Source organism: Octodon degus, unplaced genomic scaffold, assembly GCF_000260255.1.
Source record: "Octodon degus isolate 3935 unplaced genomic scaffold, OctDeg1.0 scaffold00093, whole genome shotgun sequence".
Classification (NCBI taxonomy): Eukaryota; Metazoa; Chordata; class Mammalia; order Rodentia; family Octodontidae; genus Octodon; species Octodon degus.
This window is the reverse complement of record NW_004524669.1, coordinates 2,749,193-2,769,887: the sequence shown is the minus strand read 5'-3', so window position 1 is coordinate 2,769,887 and position 20,695 is coordinate 2,749,193. Positions and strand designations below refer to the sequence as shown.

General features: G+C 42.2%; 1 protein-coding gene and 1 pseudogene across 4 annotated transcripts in view; one reads left to right on the top strand and one right to left on the bottom strand.

Annotated features, from left to right (window-relative positions):
* Window positions 1–20,695, bottom strand: part of Dip2b (disco interacting protein 2 homolog B) — a 255,045-nt gene that overhangs the window by 138,210 nt on the left and 96,140 nt on the right. For 3 of the 4 annotated variants that reach the window (XM_004637809.2, XM_004637808.2, XM_023722670.1), the window contains exon 2: window positions 318–389. In XM_004637809.2, coding sequence (XP_004637866.1) covers window positions 318–389 — 72 coding nt within the window. Of the gene's footprint in view, window positions 1–317; window positions 390–10,566; window positions 10,572–13,668; window positions 13,674–20,695 lie in introns of those variants that run through there. The other variant, XM_023722671.1, reaches the window with a different exon arrangement.
* On the top strand, window positions 12,262–12,828 carry LOC111818492 (annotated as a pseudogene).

Sequence of the window (20,695 nt, the reverse complement as noted above, 5' to 3'; positions counted from 1 at the left end):
CACCACAGCTTGCATTCTGGCCTAAGATGCAGCTTTTCCATGGCCAGGGAGTGTCTGCCATTGAGTATCTCGGTTAGTGGCTCATATAATGACGCTCAAGCTCTGTGTAAATGATCTGATCACCTCGGATATTTGAAAAGTGCCTAGCATACAGCAGATGCTTAATTAAGATTCATTTCCTTCTTTTCTTCCTTCTGTTTTGCACTCATAGTGAGAAGGGGAGGAAAAAATATGAACAAAAAATATGATTGCTTGTAAGACAGCATCTTTCTAGTATAGAGGTATTGAAAAAGTAGGAACCATTTCTCAGTGCCTACCTTGCGTTTGTGGGCTGTATGGAGACAGGAGTTTGGACCTCTTCTTTTCATATCCTTTCTGTGTGATATCCCCTAAAACAGCAAGAAGACAGAACTAGGTTATTAATTATTCTTATTCTTGATGGTTCACTATAAAAATAAAATTAATTACAGTGTTACAAAAGTACCACATAGTATGTGCATAGGGGATGTATGATTCTTTGCCAAGATTTTGCTAAGTGATTTCCCACAGGCTTGGAGTTGACCTCTTGTGGGAAATTGCAGGGTTTGTCCTTACCCCATCTTGCTATCAATCTGCTACATACCATGGCACAGATTCCCTAGGTCCTAAGTACCACTGGGTCCCTTGGTATTTAAGATATATCCAAAACAGAAAGAATACCACGAGACTGATAAGATGATGACCTTTCTCTAGAAGTTTCAGTTTAACCAAATGAGTACAACTTGTGAGGCCTTTGTTCTCTAAGTATAGAGAACCACATAAAATCAGAAGTCTCATTAAGAGGAACAGTAAAGTGAGCACCATGGCACATGCCTGTAATTCCTAGAATTAGAACTCAGGATGGTGGATCACAGGTTTGAGGCCAGTCTCCATTACACAGCAAATTCAAGGCCAGCCTCAACCACAATAATGATATGAAAGAAATAATGTAACTCTTAATCTGCTAGATGTCAGATATGCCCAGTTTGTGTTCTCTAAAACTGAAGAATGAATTTTAAAGAACAAAGGAGATTAAAAGTAGGAAAAGCTATTAAAAGAGCTCCTACTGGGCATGGTAGCACACACCTGTAATCCCAGCAATCAGAAGGCAGAGATAGGAGGATCCTTGTGAATTCAAGACCAAGATCCTGGGCTACAAAATGAGCTCACAGCCAGCCTGAACTATATAGGCCTTATGTCACACACATACACAAAAAAGATAGCTCCTTAGAGACAGAGGACACCTAGAAGTGGGTTGCCATGGACTCCTCTTTACAGAGAAAGTTTTATACGGCAAAATGAGAAGGTGGGTCAAAACTATGATCAACCAATCAGATTACAAGTATAGTTGCTTAGGTAATACTGATCCAAAGGGGAAGGGGGTTACGTAGCACGTGTACATGGAAACAACAAGGACCTTTTCATCTTTTTTTTTGATACTGGGGATCGAACTTAGGACCTCACACTTGCCAGGCAGGTGCTTATGCCACTGAGTTATCTCCCTGGCCCAGGACTTTTTAGGAAGGGGTGGATTAGAAGGTCCTGGTCATCCACCTAGATAATTGATGTCTACTTATTGGATCAGGTGATGCCAATTACCTTATTCCTCAGGGAAGGTATGTAAGCATAGTCATTCCTTCTTTATGTTGATGCCTGGCCTTCAACAAATACACTATAACATGTTCTCATCTCCTGCACTGACTCCCTGGAGTGCCTATCCCTGTCTGACTGCCCAGTACCTGACTTAGTTTTCTACAATCATGAGACCCTGTCTTTAAAAAAGGAAGAGCAGTCAAGGCTCAGGCTCTGGGCTGGGATATTTAAAGGGTTCCTCTGTATTCTAACACCTGTGCTGTGCACTCTCCTTGAGTTGCTGGTTTGTATTTTTTATACATATGGCTGTCTTCTCTATAGGTTAAATTAAAAAGTATGTATGGCTGGGCTTGGTGGTACACACTATAATCCCAGCACCAGGGATGCTGAGGCAGGAGGATTTATGCAAGTTTGAGGCTGGCCTGGGCTACACAGTGAGTTCTGGACCAGCCTGAACTACATAACGAGACCTTAACTCAAAACAAAACAAAAAACAAAAGTATGCACAAAGCACAAACACAACAAATGCAATAAGCACAAACTGATAATAGAAAAAAGTATTTAGTTTGAGTGGCAAGAAATGTAGCAAGAGGGCCGGCCAAAATGCTCAGTGGATTAAAGCACCTGCAAGCAGGCGCAGGGGTTAGGGGTTTGATCCCCGGTCCTGCCATGCTGGTCTCGCCCCCCGGGGCTTGCTGAGATAGCAACTGAGACTGGGTGTGTTGGAGCATGCCTGTAATCCCAGCTCTTGGGCAGATGTCAACAGGCAGATCACTATAAATCCATTCTAGTAGTGAGACCCTGAACACCCTGTAGACTCTTCCCTAAAATTAAAAACAAAAACAAACCCTAAACCCAATGATGGAAGGATGAAAAGCAGCAAATGAAGGAAGAGAGTGAATAAAGAGACAGGACTTGTGGAGTAGCTGACTGTGGTGGCTTCTGGCGTGGGCAGGGAGGTGGTGTAAAAGAAATTTAGCAAGCGGTACCTGTCTGGTGGGCTAAGAAGATAACAGACGGGCCTAGAACAGGCCCCGGGGGATAACAGGAGCTGACTCATTAGCAGCCACCTATCTGAGACTAGAACTCAGCAACACATGGACTGCTTCAAGAGAGGAGGAGGACAATGCAAAATGTTCAAAGCCAGAGGAACTCCATGCCAGATAGAAAGCTCCCTTAACTCAACTGGACAAAAAGTAACCATTTGGCTGGGGGTCCTGGGGATGTTGAAGTAATCAGGCAATTTCTATCAAAATTTGGACTTAGCAATCATATTTCTGGAGATTTATGCAACCTTCATATATACACAGGTGCACAAAAATCATTATAAGCATATCCCAGGCCCCATTCTTCGTAGTAAAAAACCTAAATGCAAACTAGTTACCTATGTATATCAAAGACTTTCACCTTATTTTGTGAGTGTGTATATTTGCAAAACACATGCACCTATGCCTCCCTGTCTGGGACACCTGGCCATATCTGAGAACATTTCTGTCATAGGTAGAGAAAGAAGTACTATTCGTCACCTAGAAGATAGCAGCTAGGTAGGGAACATCCTGCAGTGAACAGAACAGACTCCCAGCAAAGACTTCTCGAGCTCTAAATATCAGAGGTGCTGGTGATGAAAAACCCTGATCTACACAGTAATATGTAAGCATTCTCAGTAGACCAGCACAGGAAGATGTTTAAAATATGTTATGTGGCTGGACATGGAGTACATGCCCGTAATCTCAGTACTTGGGAAGCCGAGGCAGGAGGATCACCTTGAGTTCGAAGGCCAGCCTTGGTTGTAGTGACTTCAAGGCCAGTGTGAACTACATAGTGAGCCCCTATCCCAAAAGAATGAAAAATAAATACATTGGATATGACAGATAAGCAGGAGATTGGCAGGTCTACGGATATAGTTTTGTAAAGTATACGTTTACATATATAGAGAAAATAATCTGGAAGGCTATAAACCCAATGTGTACTCTTAGGGGATAGGATTATGAGGGAGTTTGTTGTATATACTTTGAATTTGATTTTAACAAAACAAGCTTGATTTATTAATCTCGATTTTTTTCATTAAGAACAAAGCTCCTGGGCTGGGGAGATAGCTCAGTAGAATAAGTGCTTGCCTGGCAAGTGCAGAGTCCTGAGTTCAATCCCCGGTACCACCAAAAAACCCCCCAAAAAACAAAAAAACAAAGCTCCTCACCAGAAGGAAAAAAATGATGGTCTGGGGGGGGATGACGGTCTGCATGCATACAGTTGCTAACACAGTAAGAAAGAGACCAAAATAGTCAACAGAAAATAATATTTTACACAGTATTTTAAATTTTAGAATATCAATATATTTAAGCACATGTAGCATGAAAAACCAAAAGATCACGTAAAATGCCTGTGTTTTCTGGTGGTTCCGGGGATCGTGCCTCCAGCTTGGACCTGCAGTGTCCCCAGTGCTGTGCCCAGAGCTGACGGTGCAGCTTGTAGGTTCATGCTGGTTGCAGTTTTCCCTTTTCTTCTGTATTTTCTAATTTTTCTACAGGGAACATTATTATTTAATGAAACAAATATTTTGAAATTTCAATCATGGCTACTTATTTAATCATGATGGTTCTTTATCTCTGTTCTGTACTAAATTTTTGTTTTTAAATACAGCTCTCTTCAAATTAGCCAACCCAAGAGTTTAAGTAATCTCAAGAGGGATAGGAATTTAGCACCAAGGAAACTTTCTTTCTTTTCTTTTTTTTTTCTTTTTTTGAGACAGGGTCTTGCTATGCAGTTCAGGCTGGCCTTGTACTCACTTTTGTAGCCCCAGGCTGATTTTGAAGTTGTAGTGATCCTCTAGTCTCAACCTCCTGAGTGCTGAGATTACAGGTGTGTACCACAATGCCCAGTGTTACGGGGCCGGCATGGCTTGTGGGTCTGGGGATTGAACTTGGAACCCTGTGCTTTCCAGGCAGATGCTTATGCCCTGAGCTATCTCCCCAGACCCAGGAAACTTTCACTGGAAACAGAAATTACATTTTTTAATTGTAAAATGGCGCTCTCATGCTGTTAAGTTGAGCTGTGGGGGACTCAATAATTTCTGACATTGCCAGTTAAACAGAAGACCCAATGCTATTATGGGCTACTGGACTCTTTTAGAATATTTTGCTGAGTTTACACACCTATAATATTCAATAATGGAACTTAGAAAAAATGGGGTATACCTATGAATGTCCATTTTGTATCTGTGTATTCAAAGTGGTTGGGGGGCTGGTGAGATGGCTCAGTGGTCTAAAGCACCTACTTAGAACAAGCTTGAGCAAAGCAAAGCACAGGGACCGCGGTTCAATCCCCCAGCACCACATGCCAGCCAGCCCCGCCCCCTGGTGGGCTGAGCTGGTCACACACGCACACGCACACACATAATAAATAAATAAAAATTTAAAAAAAAAATAAAAAAAAAAAAAACAAAGTGGTTGGGATAGATATATAGTTGCATTCTCTTAATGAATAGAATGATTTGTTCTATGGTGTTTGTAAATAGGATCTCAAGTCCGCATCTTGTACAGCAATTAACCACTAAGAAGAATATATGCAGTGTATTATTTGTTGAAACTATACTTCCGATTTGATTTGAAACTGTCTCATTGCTATCTGTTTATCAATAAAACTTTGGACAAAAATGGCTCTCTCTCTCTCTCTCTCTCTCTCTCTCTCTCTATATATATATATATATATATATATATATATATATATATATATTTAGTACAGGGTCTACAGGGGTCTCTCCCTCTCCCTCTCTCCCCTCCCTCTTCTCCCCTCCCCCTCCATCTTCCCTCCCCCTCCTCTTTCTCTCCTTGACTGTGGACCACTCCATTTCCACTCCTCACTCACACTCCTTTGCCTCTCTCTCCTTGGGAGGAGTGCAAACACCACTCTACTGGTTCAGAACACACCCTATAAATAGCTTGAAGGAGTTTTCTTCAATGTTTACAGTCCCAATCATTCACTGTCAACAAATAATCATAGGACACATTACTGAATTTAGCAGCTGGGACATCCATCTACCACTAACCACGTCAGGTTCTGAAAGGGGTCAGTCAACAGTCTAATTCAGCCATGCCAATTAGCTCTGTTAGATTAGTAATGGAGCAAAGAAATTAAGAAGACCTGGGGGAGGTGGTGTCATAGTGAATGTGAGGACCACCATGTTGGGCCGCACAGTAACCTAAAAGGGCTGCTGCTCAAAAGTCCCCTCTGATGGGAGCCCTCCACCTCTTGTCAATCCCTCCTCCTAGGCTTCTAGCCCTCTGTGCACACTTCTGTGTGGCAGTGTTCAGCACATCAATGGTATTTTAATTATTTGTTTAAACCTCTGTCTCCCTCCTGCACTGTGCACATGAGGGCAGAGATTGTTTCTTGTTCATCTCTGTAGTCCTCCCACAGCCTGGCACAATGACATTTACCAAGTGACTGAACGAATTAGCAAAATGGAGGCAGTGGGAGAACAAAAAAAATCAAAGAGACGTGTAGCTGAGTGAAAAACTGGAATGGGAGAAAAAGGGCTTTATTTTAGGAGAAGCTGAAAGGGACAGAGAGAGAATTTAGTAAGCCAGAAGTTTACTGAAATTTGACAATAGATCTTAATGGGCAACTAGAAAAGCAACACTTGGACTGTCTGAAAAGCATATAAATCACAAGTTACTCAAAGTCAGAGGAGACCCACACCGTACATAGTCCTTAACTCAACCAGACAAAAGAATTCAGTGAGACTTATTATTCCATAGTTCTGTAACTGCCCACCTAAAATCTATGTTAAAGCATTCTTACTACCTGAAATTAAGCAGATTGGTGGCACTAGAGCAATACTTTCCAAAAGTCTTTCTGAAGTGATGCTAGGACTTGAATGCAGGACTTCACAAATGCTTGTGTTCTATCCCAGCTCTTAATCATTTTTTAAAGAATCACTGGGGAAAAGGGGCCTTGTAAAAACAAACCCTCAGACCCCTCTCATCAAGGTTCTGATTCAGTGAGACTAGAATAGGACCAAGAAATCTATTTTTTTTTTTGGGGGGGGGTCTTCACTATGGAGTTCAGGCTGTCCTCAAAATTGCAGCAATCTTCTTCCTTCATCCTCCTCAGTTCTGGGGTTACAGGTGTGTGCCATCAACTAGGAGAAATCTGTACTTCTGACAAGTATTGTATTTTCCAATGGATCTGCAAGTCAGGGCACTTTGGAGACTACTGCACTCAATAATCCTGATGGGAGCTGGGCCCGATGCAGCACTCCGGTGGGATGCTAAAATCCCAGTACTCAGGAGGCTGAAGCAGGAAGATCATGAATTCAAGGCCAGTCTTAGCTTAACTACAGGGCAAGTTTATGGCCACCCATGTATTACTTAGCAAGTTTCTATATCCATCCATCCATCCATCCATCCATCCATCCATCCATCCATGGATTGTACTAGGTGGTTCTGCTGACTTAATGAGAAGAGAGGTGAGCGGAAAGATCAGGAAGAATACTGTGTTTGCCAATCAGCCCCAAGAGAAAACACAGATGCTCAGGAGCTCACTGACAGTAAATCATACTGCAGCCACTATTACAACTGATTTTTTGTCATCTAGCATAAGGAACATGCAGGAGTGCCATAACCATACCTGTGTAAAAAAAAAAAAAAAAAAAAGGCGGGAGGATTGGCATGTGTCTAAGGCAAACCTGTTGTTCAAGTTTTTGAGAACTAAACAAATACAGGAAGGATTAACCTACTCCCACTAGGATACTATATTTCTCCAAAAACATGTACTTAGAAGAGTAGCTCCATCTACAGGACTGCAGCATCTGACAGGTGTGCTGGTACAGTTTGTAAGAGGTTACAGACCCAAACAACCAAAAGACAATCACTTCCTTCCAGGCACATGGAAGGAAGTACTTGCTCAGTGGTACACAGAAGAATTATGTTCCCAACATCTCAACACTTGGGATCAATAGACACAGCTTGGCACAGGGAGCCCAAGCAAGCTGACCCACAGCGGTGGGAAGTGGCATACAGAGGCAGGCCAACCAACTCAAGTCTCCTCAGGGCCAGAGGTGACAAGGGAGGATGATCTTTCAGTTGTCATCAGAATATACATTCACACCAATAAGGAATCTTTCTACAAGAAAAGTAGGGTAATGTTAAATAGTTTTCTTTATAACTGTGCAGAACTTTGAGCAATTAGGTACAAAGTAAACACATGATTGGAAAATTCTGGAGGGTTATCAATTGATTCTTTTTTTTTTTTTTTGCGGAACTGGGGATTGAACTCAGGCCCTTGCGCTTGCCAGGGAAGCGCTTATTCCACTGCGTCAGAGGGTCATCAATTGACACATAAACTTTTCCTCTAGGGAACCTGCTAGGCAGATAAAACAGCAAGGATTGAGGGGATATAGGTCAGTGGCACAGTGCCTGCCTGGCAAGCACAAGGTCATGAGTTCAATTCCTGGTACCACCGAGAGGGAGGGAAATAGGGAGAGAGGGAGAGAGGAGAGAAAGTGGGAGGAAGGAAGGGAGGGAGGGAGGGAATGAAAAACAGCAAGGATTACAATTCCAACCAAAAATCTTTCTGTTCCAATGCAAACAAGAAGGTATGTGCTGCTACAATGCTATTTCAAAATACTAGTCAGAGATGGCCACAACTGGAGGACTTTGGAAATGCAAGAAAAACATTTTCACACTGAACAAAAAACACACTATTAAGCACTAATGAGTAAGACAGTCTCTTTCAAAAGTTCCCACTCTAAATAATTACAAAGGAAGTGACATGCCAAACTAGAGATTATAGACAAAATGCCAATAAGCATAAATAAACAACAAGGCTTATCAATGGCTTCCAAAGAAGCACACTCCATTCCAAGAGGCTCCCAAAGCCTATACATGGTGATGTGATCACTACTCTCATTTTCCAGGGGAAAACCTTATAAACAGGAACCTGAAACAGCTTGCACATCCAATAAGCACTGTGGCCAGGACTTGAACCCAAGCAGAACTCCTGCTTTAAAAAACAAAAACCAAAAAGCAGTGGCGTAATTTCACATTTACTAAAGAGGTGGGGGGAAAGCAGGTTCTGCAGAGTGAGTGTGGGCCACAGAGGAAAACTATAAATACATCCTACTGTATACGGTGAACTACTGTGAGGAAACAGGTCAGCTGGAGTCCCTACTTTTTTATTTTTTATGTATTTGGTACAGGATCTAATTATGCAGCTCAGACTTACAGTGATCTTCCTGTTTTCAGCCTCCCCAGTGCTGCGATTACAGGCATGCACCACCATGCCTGGACTGGGTCACTGGCTCAGAGCGCCCAGGGGCGGGGCCCGCACAACATGCAGTACCAGGGATTGAACCTCAATCCCTGCACCTGCCTTAACAGGTGCTTAGTCCACTGAGCTATCTCACCAGCCTTGGAGTTCTTACTTTGAATCACTACCTATGTTCATTTTTGGAGGCTCTCAAGTCTGCCTCAAAAAGATTGGAAAGATGTCACAAAAGCTGCTCTGAGGCCTAGTCTAGCAGGCTGACAGGACAAACACTGAGAGTGAAGATAGGGCTCCAGGGGACTAACCCACATCACCTGCGCCTCAGTGGGCTATTGGTTATCACTGAGGGCTCTAAAATGTTTGCCATCACTGATACAGTGCATCAAACCCACAGTCTGACTTTAGCTTGGTGGTGCACGCTGTAATCCACAATTAGGAAGCTGAGGCAGGATAGCAAATCCAAGCCCAGCATGGGCAATGTAGTGACTTGGTGACCATATCTCAAAATAAAAATCTTCTAAAGATGTAGTTCAGTGCAAAGGCTCCAGCACGCAAAAGGAACAAAACATGAAATCTCCAGACACTTCAAGTTCAGGGCTGATACCTAACTCATGAGTCACTAATATACAGTACTTCCTTCTTCATTAAAGAATTCTATATAACATATCAACCATTCTAAATTTTCAAAGCACTCTGACACTAACTCATTTAACTGAAACCCTACTTCAATAAGCAGGAAAAAGCCACTGTGGTAGGGCATGTCTGTAATTCCAGCACTCAAGAGGCTGAAACAAAGATTTCTCTAAATTTGAGGTCTGGCCTCATGAATTCAAAGCCAGCCTGAATTATGGAGTGAGATCCTGTATTTAAAAAAAAAAAAAAAAGGAGCCGGTGATATAGCTCACCAGCATAAGTACCTGCCTGGCAAGCTCAAGGTCTCAAGTGTGATTTCCCAGGACAGGACAGAGAGACAGAAAGACAGAGATTGGGGGGGGGGGGGGGGGGGGGGGGAGGAGAGACAAAATCTTTCATGACAACAAAAAGTTGATGCTAAAAGATAGATGTCGCATGAAAGATTACAAAGCTACATTAGCATCTGGGTTTCTGGCCTTTTCTTTTTTCCTTTCTCTAGCGCTGGGGTGGAACACAAGGCCTAATGTATTCTAAGGCACACACTGTACCACAGAGCTACATCCATTCCCAGCCTCCCTGGCTTTTTCTTTTCTTTTTTCCTTCTTTCTTTTTTAAAATGTATTTAGTACAGGGTCTACAGGGTCTCACTACAGATCTGACTTGTAACAATCCTCCTATCTTCAGCCTCCCAAGTGCTGGGATTACAGGATTGCGCCACTACACCCAGTCTCAGTCCAAGTCTCAGTTTGCCCTGGGGGCAAGGTTGGCATGGCATGCTGGGTATCAAACCCTGGTCCATGCATCTGCCTAAGCAGGTGCCTTAATCCACTGAGCTATCTGGTGGGCCCTTCCTGGCTTTTTCTTAATGTTCTTTGTCCACTATTATTTCTTTATCGTTAACGTCCAAATCAGATGCAGTAAAATAATACTAACCTATTATTTATAAAATTAACATTATAGGACAATTTTTATGACTCTTGAAAATATTGATGACTTTTGAAGAGGCATTTACAATTTACCCTGTTTTTCAGGACTCTGAAATTGTCTCTTAATCACCCTCCCTTCTTTTTTTGGTACTGGGGAATTGAACTCAGGGCATTCACAATGAACTACATCCCTAGCCCCTTTTTAAAATTTTGAGACAGGGTTCAATAAGTTGCCATGGTTAGGCTTGAACTTGAGATCCCCCTGCTTCAGCTTCACAGAGTCCTGGAATTACAGGCATGTGCCACTAAGGCTGGCCTTTTTCTATTATATGAGACAGCTAACTATAAGAAAAGTATCTAACTGCTACTAAAAGATACTAATAATGCTGGGCATGATGGTAACTAACATTTAATTGTGTTGCATTTTATTTTAAAATAGGATCTTACTACATAGTTCAGGCTAACCTTGAACTATGCTTCCTAAGCTGACCTTGAACTCATGGGAGATCCTCCTTAGTTTCCCAAGAGCTAGGATTACAACTGTGTGCCACCATGCCTGTTCATGATGGTAAAGCCTGAAACCCCAGCAACTGGGAGGTCTGAGGTCAGCCCGGACAATTTAGACCCTCTCTCAAAATAAAAACTTAAAAGGGTTATGAATGTAGCTAGCTCACCACTCCTTGAGTCAATCATTAATACTAGAGGAGTGGGGTCACTATTCATCATTACTAAAGATTCATCTAATTTTAGAACATGACCTTTCCATCTTGTTAATAAAAAAGAGGAGAAAAGAGGTTCAGAAGAAAAAGTTCTACAGTCACCACTTTTAAATCTATACCCATATCTCTTTTTTTTTTATTTTTTTATTTTATTTATTAGAGAGAGAGAGAGAGAGAGAGAGAGAGAGAGAGAGAGAGAGAGAGACAGTAGTGTGTGTGTGTGGCCAGCTCAGCCCACCAGGGGGCGGGGCTGGCTGGCATGTGGCGCTGGGGGATTGAACCGCGGTCCCTGATGCTTTGCCAAGCTTGTTCTAAGTAGGTGCCCTAGACCACTGAGCCATCTCTCCAGCCCCTATACCCATATCTCTTAACTTGTATCCTTTATGTTAAAATTTTAGACAAGGAAAGTGCTATACATTGGCCGTAGCTGGAAATGGGGAGTAAAACCAGGGTTATTGTACATAAGGAATGTAACATAGAGAAAGACAAAAATATGGCTGAGAATGTGAATGAAGTCAATCTTAAAGCTGAAAACAGAAGAACTGGATTGCATCCCAGACATACTGGCCGAAAGACAACATTTTTTTATTATTAAATTTATCATGGAGGCCAAGTGTGGCGAAGCACGCCTATAAATTCAGCACTTGGAAGGCTGAGACAGGAAGATCAGGTGAGTTTGAGACCAGGGCTGGGCTATATAATGAGTTCAAGGCCAGCCTGGACTGCACAGCAAGACCCTGTCTCAAAAACAAAAAAGTTCTCTGACTCCCAAATCCCTGCGCTGTCACCACTGTGGCCCTGCATGTTGCCTGCCCAACCTAGCCCAGTCTCATCCCTTCCAGGTAGGCCCTTAGTAAGCCAAGGCCCAAGGGATGCATGCAAGAAGCACCTTAGTGGACTTCCATGGCCAACATCTGGGCACTGCATGGGCCACCGCTGGCCACAGTGCCACTGCCTCACCTTGGGGACCATAGAAGGTAAAGCCATAGGCCAGAGACTTTGGTTCAGGACCAGCCCTACCTTCAGGATAAGGTAGAAGCTGCTATGTGGAAGCGGTAAAGCAGCTGCAGCCATTGCCACGCTCATCCACACTGGCTCTGTGTGCCATGGTCAACCACAGCAAGTTTTCCGCCACTGAAATGAGCTGTCCCCTGGTCACCAGCCTGTGTGTGCCTCAAGATCTTCAGCTCTAAGAATGACTACCAGCTGGCAGTGCCTTAACTGTAGGAGAGTGGTTTCTACTGGAGCACTGTGACCAGCTGCAAGGCAAATCTGCTATTCAGCATGGAGCCTGCTAGCACCTTCCTCTTCGTGACAGCCTGGCTGTTCCCTGTTTCAACTGCATGCTCAAACTGGTGTACCACTACCTGTTCTCGCGCCCCACCCCCATGCCCCCTTCTCACGGCCTAGGGAACCCGTCCTCATTCACTGAGGAGTTCAAGGAGCAACTACTTGCCCAGTCACCTCCAGGGAGCCTCCCCAGGAGAGCATATTACATCTACTCTGGGAGTGAGAAGATTCCCCCGGTGTTGAGCTGGACCCTCTCCTCCAATGCTGCCACCATTCAGCATTTGTCAGAAGACCACCAGTGGCCACTTGAACGCTTATGAGAAAGCTCTTAGCTGCTGGGGCTCATCTGAGAGTTCCTGGACCAGTATAATTCCCCACTCTAAAGAGCAAAGGGTGGAGGTGGGGAAAGGGGCTTGAGTCCCCATTCTTCCGTGGTACATGACACAAGAACAAAAATCTAGCCAAGAGTCCTTTAGCTCTGGATGAGCTAGAGGCAGGAGGGTTGGGGAAACAGTCCCTTCCCTCTGGCCTCCTCCCCACTGCAATCCCAAGAGGCAGGCAAGGGGCAGGTTGGACTTGGAATGTGTCTGAAGGAAGGGGAAATGTCACCTGGGCTCCCTTCCCCCACCCCAGCTTCTGGGGAGCTGGCCAGCCTTGTGGGTCAACAGCAGCAGAGACAAGTACATTCTCCTCTTTTCTTCCTCTGCTCTCTCTCTGCTTCTCAGCTAGGGAGTATTGAACTTTAAGAGCTGCTGGGAATCTCCAAACTTTCCAATGGAAATTGTGCTTTGATTTGGTTTAAACCTGAGCAGGGCAAGGTGCCTGGGATAAAGGATAGAATAGAGAGAGAGAGGGAGCTTGAGGGCCTCAGGGCTTCAGGCTGACCAGAAAATAGCCACTCCTGCCCAGCCCAGGTAGAGGGCAGGGTGGCTGCCCCTCTCCTGGGCTATGGGAGAAGGGCAAGGGGTGACCCAAAAGGAACAATCCTGGCACCCGCAGCCCCTCCCCCATTTGCAGGAGACAGTGGCATTTGGAGGGGGGAAGAGTAGCTCTTCAGTGAGCCTCCTTGTCCTGCCCGAGCTGTATTTCCCAGCATTTGGCTCTACAGGTGGAAGAGATGAACCCATCTTTGATCCCAGAGGATAGATCCGACTTTGTGCTTACTATTATCTGGCTAAGATTTGCCTTAAACGCTCCCTGTCCCACAGATAGGACTGGAACACGAGAGCCCCAGTCTGCCCATCCAAGCAGAGGGGCTTAGGGATTCTCCGGAGGGCATTCAACCAGCCACTGGCCAGAGGACTTGCGTGGAGGATGGAGACCCATTCTTTCCAGCCCAGCACTAGGAGAATGTCAGCCTGTTGGCATTAGCCAGTCTTACATGCCTGTGGTTAGAGCAGAGCCCTTCAGGCCCTGCACAGCCATCCCTCCTCCTGGGGTAGGGGGCAGGAAGTCACCCAGGGGCCTGTCCTTCCATCTGCTCTGGCTCTGCAATAGCACTGATCAGTGACAACTTACAAGAATGTAGCAGCAATTAACTTATCTGGAATTTTTTTTGGGGGGGGGGCAGGGGACACTAAACAGTTTTCTGTGGCAGCTATCAGGTAAGATAGGACAGCTGTGTGTTGAAATGATTTTTTTCCTGTTTTTTATTCCTTGTTTTTAAAATAATGTTTATAATCTGCTTCAATCACTTCGTCTATTTATAAAGATTCCACCTCCAGTCCCCATCCCCTTCCCCTAGCCTTTCAAGGCTGTTACAAAATGCTTGAAGAACTTAACCAAATCCCAATCTAGGTCAAATTTTGCACATATTTATACTCAGAAAAGAAATATTTCAGTAATTTACAAGAAAGAACACTATTTTTAATGAAAAATACACAAAATAGGAAAATTAATTTTATGAAGATGATGCCTTTTCAACATAACTTGACCAGAAATAAGGCTTTTTAAAAATATATAAACTGTTGAAAGGTGAGAAATTTTATTATCTAATTTTTCTTTTGGAAAAAAAATCAATGGTTCTAAAATTTTCAACTGGCAACTAGTGTTTTCTTTTACCTTAACCACACTAATGTTGCAAAAACTTTTCTAAGGAAATTAAGACATTCAATTTTCTACTCTCAGTACATGTCCTCTCACCTCATTTAGGACAATTACTTAAGCTTGGCCTAGTCCATGTCAAGAACAAGCTGCTAAGTCCAAATTGCTTTCTCCCAAAATTCAAATCACAGCATTGTTTTGGCCACACAACTCAAGTTTTCTAGTCAAATATGTATGACTTCTTATAAATGGTATTTCACCTAAGGCACCAAGCAAGTTTAAACAAATAAAAAGCGCCATGTAAAACACTTAAGACACTGAGAAACTGAACTCTAAGTATGACTACATCACCAGACAGATGGCTAAATTAATCCATCTAATGCAAAAGGTATGTTCTTTTGTTCATTTGTCATACACCTGCACATAACAATTTGCTACCCACACCACCTGGATGTTTAAAAAGAGCAGAAGTAATTGAGGGATGGATCAGCCAGTAGAAAAAGCAAGGGTTCCAGAGCAAAACAAACCTAGGGATGGACTCTGAGCCTGCCATTTACTACTAGCCAGGCTATTCACAACACTGTACCTCAGTTTCACAATAGGTAAAACTGGAATAACTCCTACCTTCAGTACCATGATGAGTTTTCAGTGAGAATAAACACAAAAATCCCTGGCACACAGCACACACTTAACTAGTTTTAGCTGTCACCACGCCAGTCCCAACCCCACCCATAAATCATAACAATACCTTTACCTTTTTAGAAAATTCTGGATTGGCTGATTCTTTTAGACAGGTGCTTTACCAGTGAGCAATATCCCCAATCCCTAGGATGGCATTTTTTTTTTTTTTTTTTTGTTGAAGTATTTCATTCCTAATACTTTATTTGATCTTTACTTAATTCAGTCAGTAAATGATATTTTTGAGACAAGGTCTCACTAGACAGTTCAGGCTGGCCTTAAACTTGTAACAATCCTCCTGCCTCAGCCTCCTGAATGTTGGGACTACAGGAGTGTGTTACCGCTCATGGCCTCAGGATGGCTCTCTTTTTAAGACACAGTACAGTAAGTGTCTCTAAAGGTACATTGTGGAACTCAACTCTCAGCACTAAGCCAATGAAATTAGTGCCTTCAGAGGCTAACAATCTAAAAGTAGGAAAATTGGTATCTCAAAGAGGTACAAATATCTAAACCAGAATGAACAGAGTTTAGTCAAAATGCATATTTTTAAATAAAAGTGCCTCTGTGTTCAGAACAGGTCTACGTACACTTAAGAATGGTGCCAAGATATGGGGCGGAAGCAGACAAAAGGGACACTTTCCATTCTGTGACTGTCTCTTTCCCCTAACCTCTATCTTTAATTTTCTCAGAAAATTACAAAACTCTTATTAGCAACAATAGCTAGGTATAGGTACAGTCAATTACTCCTTAATTCTGGCATCCATCAGAGTGGTGACTATCTATCTTTCTATTTTGTACTGGGGATTGAACTCAGGACTTTGTGCTTACCAGGCATGTACTATGCTGCTGAGCTATATATATCCCTAGCCCAGAATGGCTTTTTTAAAAGCATGGCTGGCCAAATAGCTCAGCGGATTAAAGCACCCGGGGCCTGGGTTCAATCCTCAGGCCTGCGGTACCAGCCCCACCCCAGGACGCGCTGAGATGGCAATTGAGACTAGGCTTGGTGGTACATGCCTGTAATCCCAGCTCTTGAGAGGCTGTAAATAGGTGGATCACTATGAGTATGGTCTAGTAGTGAAATCCTGAACACCCTGTAGACCTTTCCCTAAAAAAAAAAAAAAAAAAAAAAAAAAAGTATGCAATAAATAATAACCTCTATATTAATCATTAAACTAAACAGTGCACAAGTAAGTGTGTGGTCATCCCCTCCACCCTCTTCCATACTGGGGATTAAACCTAGGGCTTTTTAGCCTGACACTCCTATCAATGGTATAGGTAAAATTAACAAATGATCAAAATTTAAGCATGTTCTCTTGTAAGAAAAAAGGGGGGGCATGAGGGGGGTGTTTTGTTTTGTTTTTTGAGACACGGTCTGGCTATGTACCCCAAGCTAGCCTCAGATTTGCAGCAATCCTCCTGCTTCAGCCTCCTGAGTGCTGGAATTACAAGCATGTGTCACCACACCTGGCACATAAAATGAATTTTTTAAAAAAGAGATGAAGAATTTTGGGGTTAGGGATGTAGTTCAGCAGCACAGCGCCTGCCTGGCAAGTGGTAGGTCATAAGTTCAATTTCCAGTACCAAACCAAGAGATAGATGAATTTTGTTGGCTAGCAAATCATATTGCCCTAGATACCAAATATATACAGGGGGAAAAAAAACGAGAATATTAACAAGCTAGTATAGTACGAGGATCAAAAACTAAGCAGGTCATTTAGATTACAATGGAAGAGTATTCCAATGAGGCAGAAAACAGATTTCATACGTTTAGCAGGGATTTCTAATCTTGGATCCTACACATCCAGAGACTTAGGTCATCCTCTGTGTTCTGCTACAAAGCAGGTCTCTGGATCCTGGGCAACCTGTGACACAGTAGCTTTTAGATGTTTTCAATCAATGTCTGATGAATGCCCTTTGTCTGCCACTGCTAACATGTAGTAAATCAAAGACAAGGAAGGATATCCAGCAGGCAACAGATAAGCTCCAGCATGGTTATAGAGATTTTAGGGCTAATCAATGCAGGAGGTGGTAGTTGAAGACTTGGGTGTGAATGATATCAACCAGAAGGAATGCAGTGTAAGAAGTAAAGAAGGCCAGAAAATGAATCCTGGGGTGAACTAACATTTGAAGATCAGGCAGAGGAAAAAGAGATGATACTGAGATAAAGTGAGGCGGCTAGGAGGGAATGGAAAGAAAGGACAGAGAAAAAAGAAAAGATGAATCCACAGTCACAGCAAAGTAAGCATCAAAAAATCCCACTGGGTTTGACACCTAGATCACCAGTGGCCCAGTTAAGAACAGATTTAAAGGAATAATGTGAATGAAGAAGGCAAATTATGATAAAGAGGTGAAGCAAGTGCAAAAGAGTTTATTTCATTCCTTCCTTAGGGGGTTGAGGGAGACAGAATTGTAGGTTGAACCCAGGACCTTCACAATAAGCTACATTCTCAGCTATTTCTTAATTTGAGACAAGATCTTGCTAAAATACTAAGTTACCAAGGCTGAACTCAAATCTGTCACTGTCCTGCCTCAGCCTCCCAGATATTTTTTTCTTTCTATACATTGCAAAGAAAATGAAACAGGAGGCATTATCTACAGAATGCTAGACTCAAGAAATGTGGATTTGTTTTTTTAAAATGGACAAATTATTATGTTATGGAGAGCTATTGGAAGGAAGGTCAAATACTAAAAACTGCTTAAATGAAAAGCACTACTCTAGTTTGGGACATGATCCTAGCATTTATAGTCAAGATCATAAAGTTTACAGTCTCTTCCAACATAGAAACATCCATAAATGATACTATAATTCATTTGATTTAATTACACCTTTGATGGGGGTAGGGACTGAGGGTTCTGACAGACATCAACAGTCTACTCCATGGAACCACTTCATTTAGCAGTTAGTTCTAGGGCTTCCCAACCTAAGCTGGGAATGTGGTGTATGTCCTTGATCTGTCTTTTTGGGTGTGGCAATGTTAGTCCTCGGTGCATGACAGCCTGGCAAAGCCTGAGCAGGAAGCCTGAGCCAGTCATCCCAGGCAGTCTTCTTACTCTAAGATATGGAACAAATAATTTCTGTGCTTGTCAAAATGTAAAAAAGGCTGAAAGCATTGTAAGATTTAATACTTCTTCAAAAAAAAGATTAAAATGGGTTGTAGACATAGATACTGGGGGAGCACTAAAAAGTTAAACAAGCAAATTCTGTCTCGATGACCTATAACTCTGCACAGGAGATTAAAGGGCTTTTGTCTATTGTCTACATTAATTTACTGTACATTTCATACCAGTTCCACTCTTATGCAGTAACTCAACCCTCAAAACAACCCCAGAGGTGGCTTTCTTATGAGTCTGTTTTCAGGTAAGAATGTGAGGCAATGAAAAATTAAGTAAGCCCCACACAAGAATACAACATTGAGAGTTAGCTTCTAGACCAAGCCCTTAACTACTATTCCTTACTATCGTTCCAAAGGCTTCCTGCGGAGAACTGTAGAAGAATTGGTGTAGAGGCTTCTGACAGATTCTCAGAGTGGCCTCTACAGCAACAGAAGGCACAGCTCTGAGGTGTAACCAAAAGCCATCAGTCTTTATAGTTAGTTAGGAGCTTAAGAAGATTACTTTTAAAATGATGATAACAGAACCTATACACTATTATTAAAAGAGATAATACAGGCAAAGTGCTTAGTTCCTAGAACATAGTAAATACTCAGTGACGTGTTGCTCTAGTTTAGAGGAAGTTAGCTCAAGATAGGTCCACTTATGCTAGACAATGCGGAGAGCCCAAGGAGTCAGAGAACAGAATTTTTGGTAGCATCAATTCCCAGTTTTGTGATTTCCTTTAGTAGTTCTTGGGGAAAGGCCAATGACTACAATAACTTAAAGGGGGAAGGGACAGAAAGAGGATGGAAGGCAGTAAGGATCTTGCTAGGAAGTATCTACTGACCAATAATCAATCAACAATGAATACTTGTTGAGTAAATAACTTGCAGAACCATCAACCTAACTTTTACAATTTTTTGAAGTTTCTATGGGAAACAGAATCCATTGTAGGATGGCAGAAGGCATCTCCCTCAGAAAGAACAGAATTCCAAAAGGAGAGAAAGGCTGGAGGGAATCTGGAGAAGGCTCCCAAGAAGATGTACATGTTCTCTTAAGCTAATTCTCCTCTACTCCCAAGACATGCTTTTGTTTTCTCTCTAAAGACAAAGTCATGAATAAGTGACCAAAAATAAAGAAAACTGAAGATTAATTTATGCTTTAGGGGAAACACTAAAATTGGAATTTTTCTTGGGCATGGTCCATGAAAGCCCAGGAAAAGGGCAGAGACCAAAGGGAGAGCTCACTCAGTGGTGGTCCAGGGAATGGCCCTCAGGGATACAATGATAGGAATGGAGGGAGGTCATGCCTGGTATGAGGAAAGGGGAACACCTAAATTTCAAAGGCTTTACCCAGAACATACATTCAACTGCCAACCAGCTGCTGCTTCTACTTCCTCTTTAACTATGACAAAATTTAAAATAACTTGTGGTAGTCACTATTTTTAAAGACTAAAGAAAAACAACCTACCTCAATGCAGCCTCAGCAAAAGAATATTTTTTTTAATTTAAAAAGAAAAATATAAAACAAAATTTCAACACAACATAATAGGAGGGTAACAATGGCTAATACATTGGGTATTGTTATCTTTAAATTTGTTACACAGAATATAAGATATCGATATTTACTTGTCCAAACAATATTAGCACAAACCTTCAAAAGAATAAATGTTAAATGTTAATAACACTGTTAGGGACAGGGGCTATTGAGGAAGGGTGGGGAAGTAACCACAGAGAATAAAAACAACTATGTAGCTATGACGTGCAAGAAACCTGTCCATGGCATGTCAGTGAGAGAGCTGACATCCTCCTTAACAGGCAAGAAAGTGTTTAAAAAGTACATTAAAATAAATATGATGAAATCCCAAAAGATTCTTATAATAGCATAATTTTATAAACACCTATCTACCAGAAGTTAGGAAATGTAACTTCTGCTTTGGCTGATATAGGATGCTTTATTTCTGTAATTTGTTTTTACTGTTCCCTTAGATATATTTAAACTGCTAATGTTATTATAGAAAAATCTATGTCTTTCCTGCAATTTCACTTGAGGGGGAAAAAAACCCCACACATACACAACAAATTCCGTATCCTAAAATAGCAAAGACAACAATGCAAGAAATAATTCAGCGTTCTAACAGATATTTCCTGTACTTCACTCAATGTCCTAATCACAATCAAACTAAGAATTAAAAGGAAAAAAACACTACTCCCAATAACAAAAAATCTTGCATAAGATTCTTTATCCCCAAATAACAAAATACTATCACACATCTGGCTAGTACAAAAAATTACAAACTTTCAAGGGTGTCAGTATTTGAAAATGTAAATATTAGGCAACTCAAGCACAACATATAATGATAGTGGGCTGGTGAGATGGCTCAGTGGTCTAAAGCACCTACTTAGAACAAGCTTAGGAAAGCACAGGGACCGC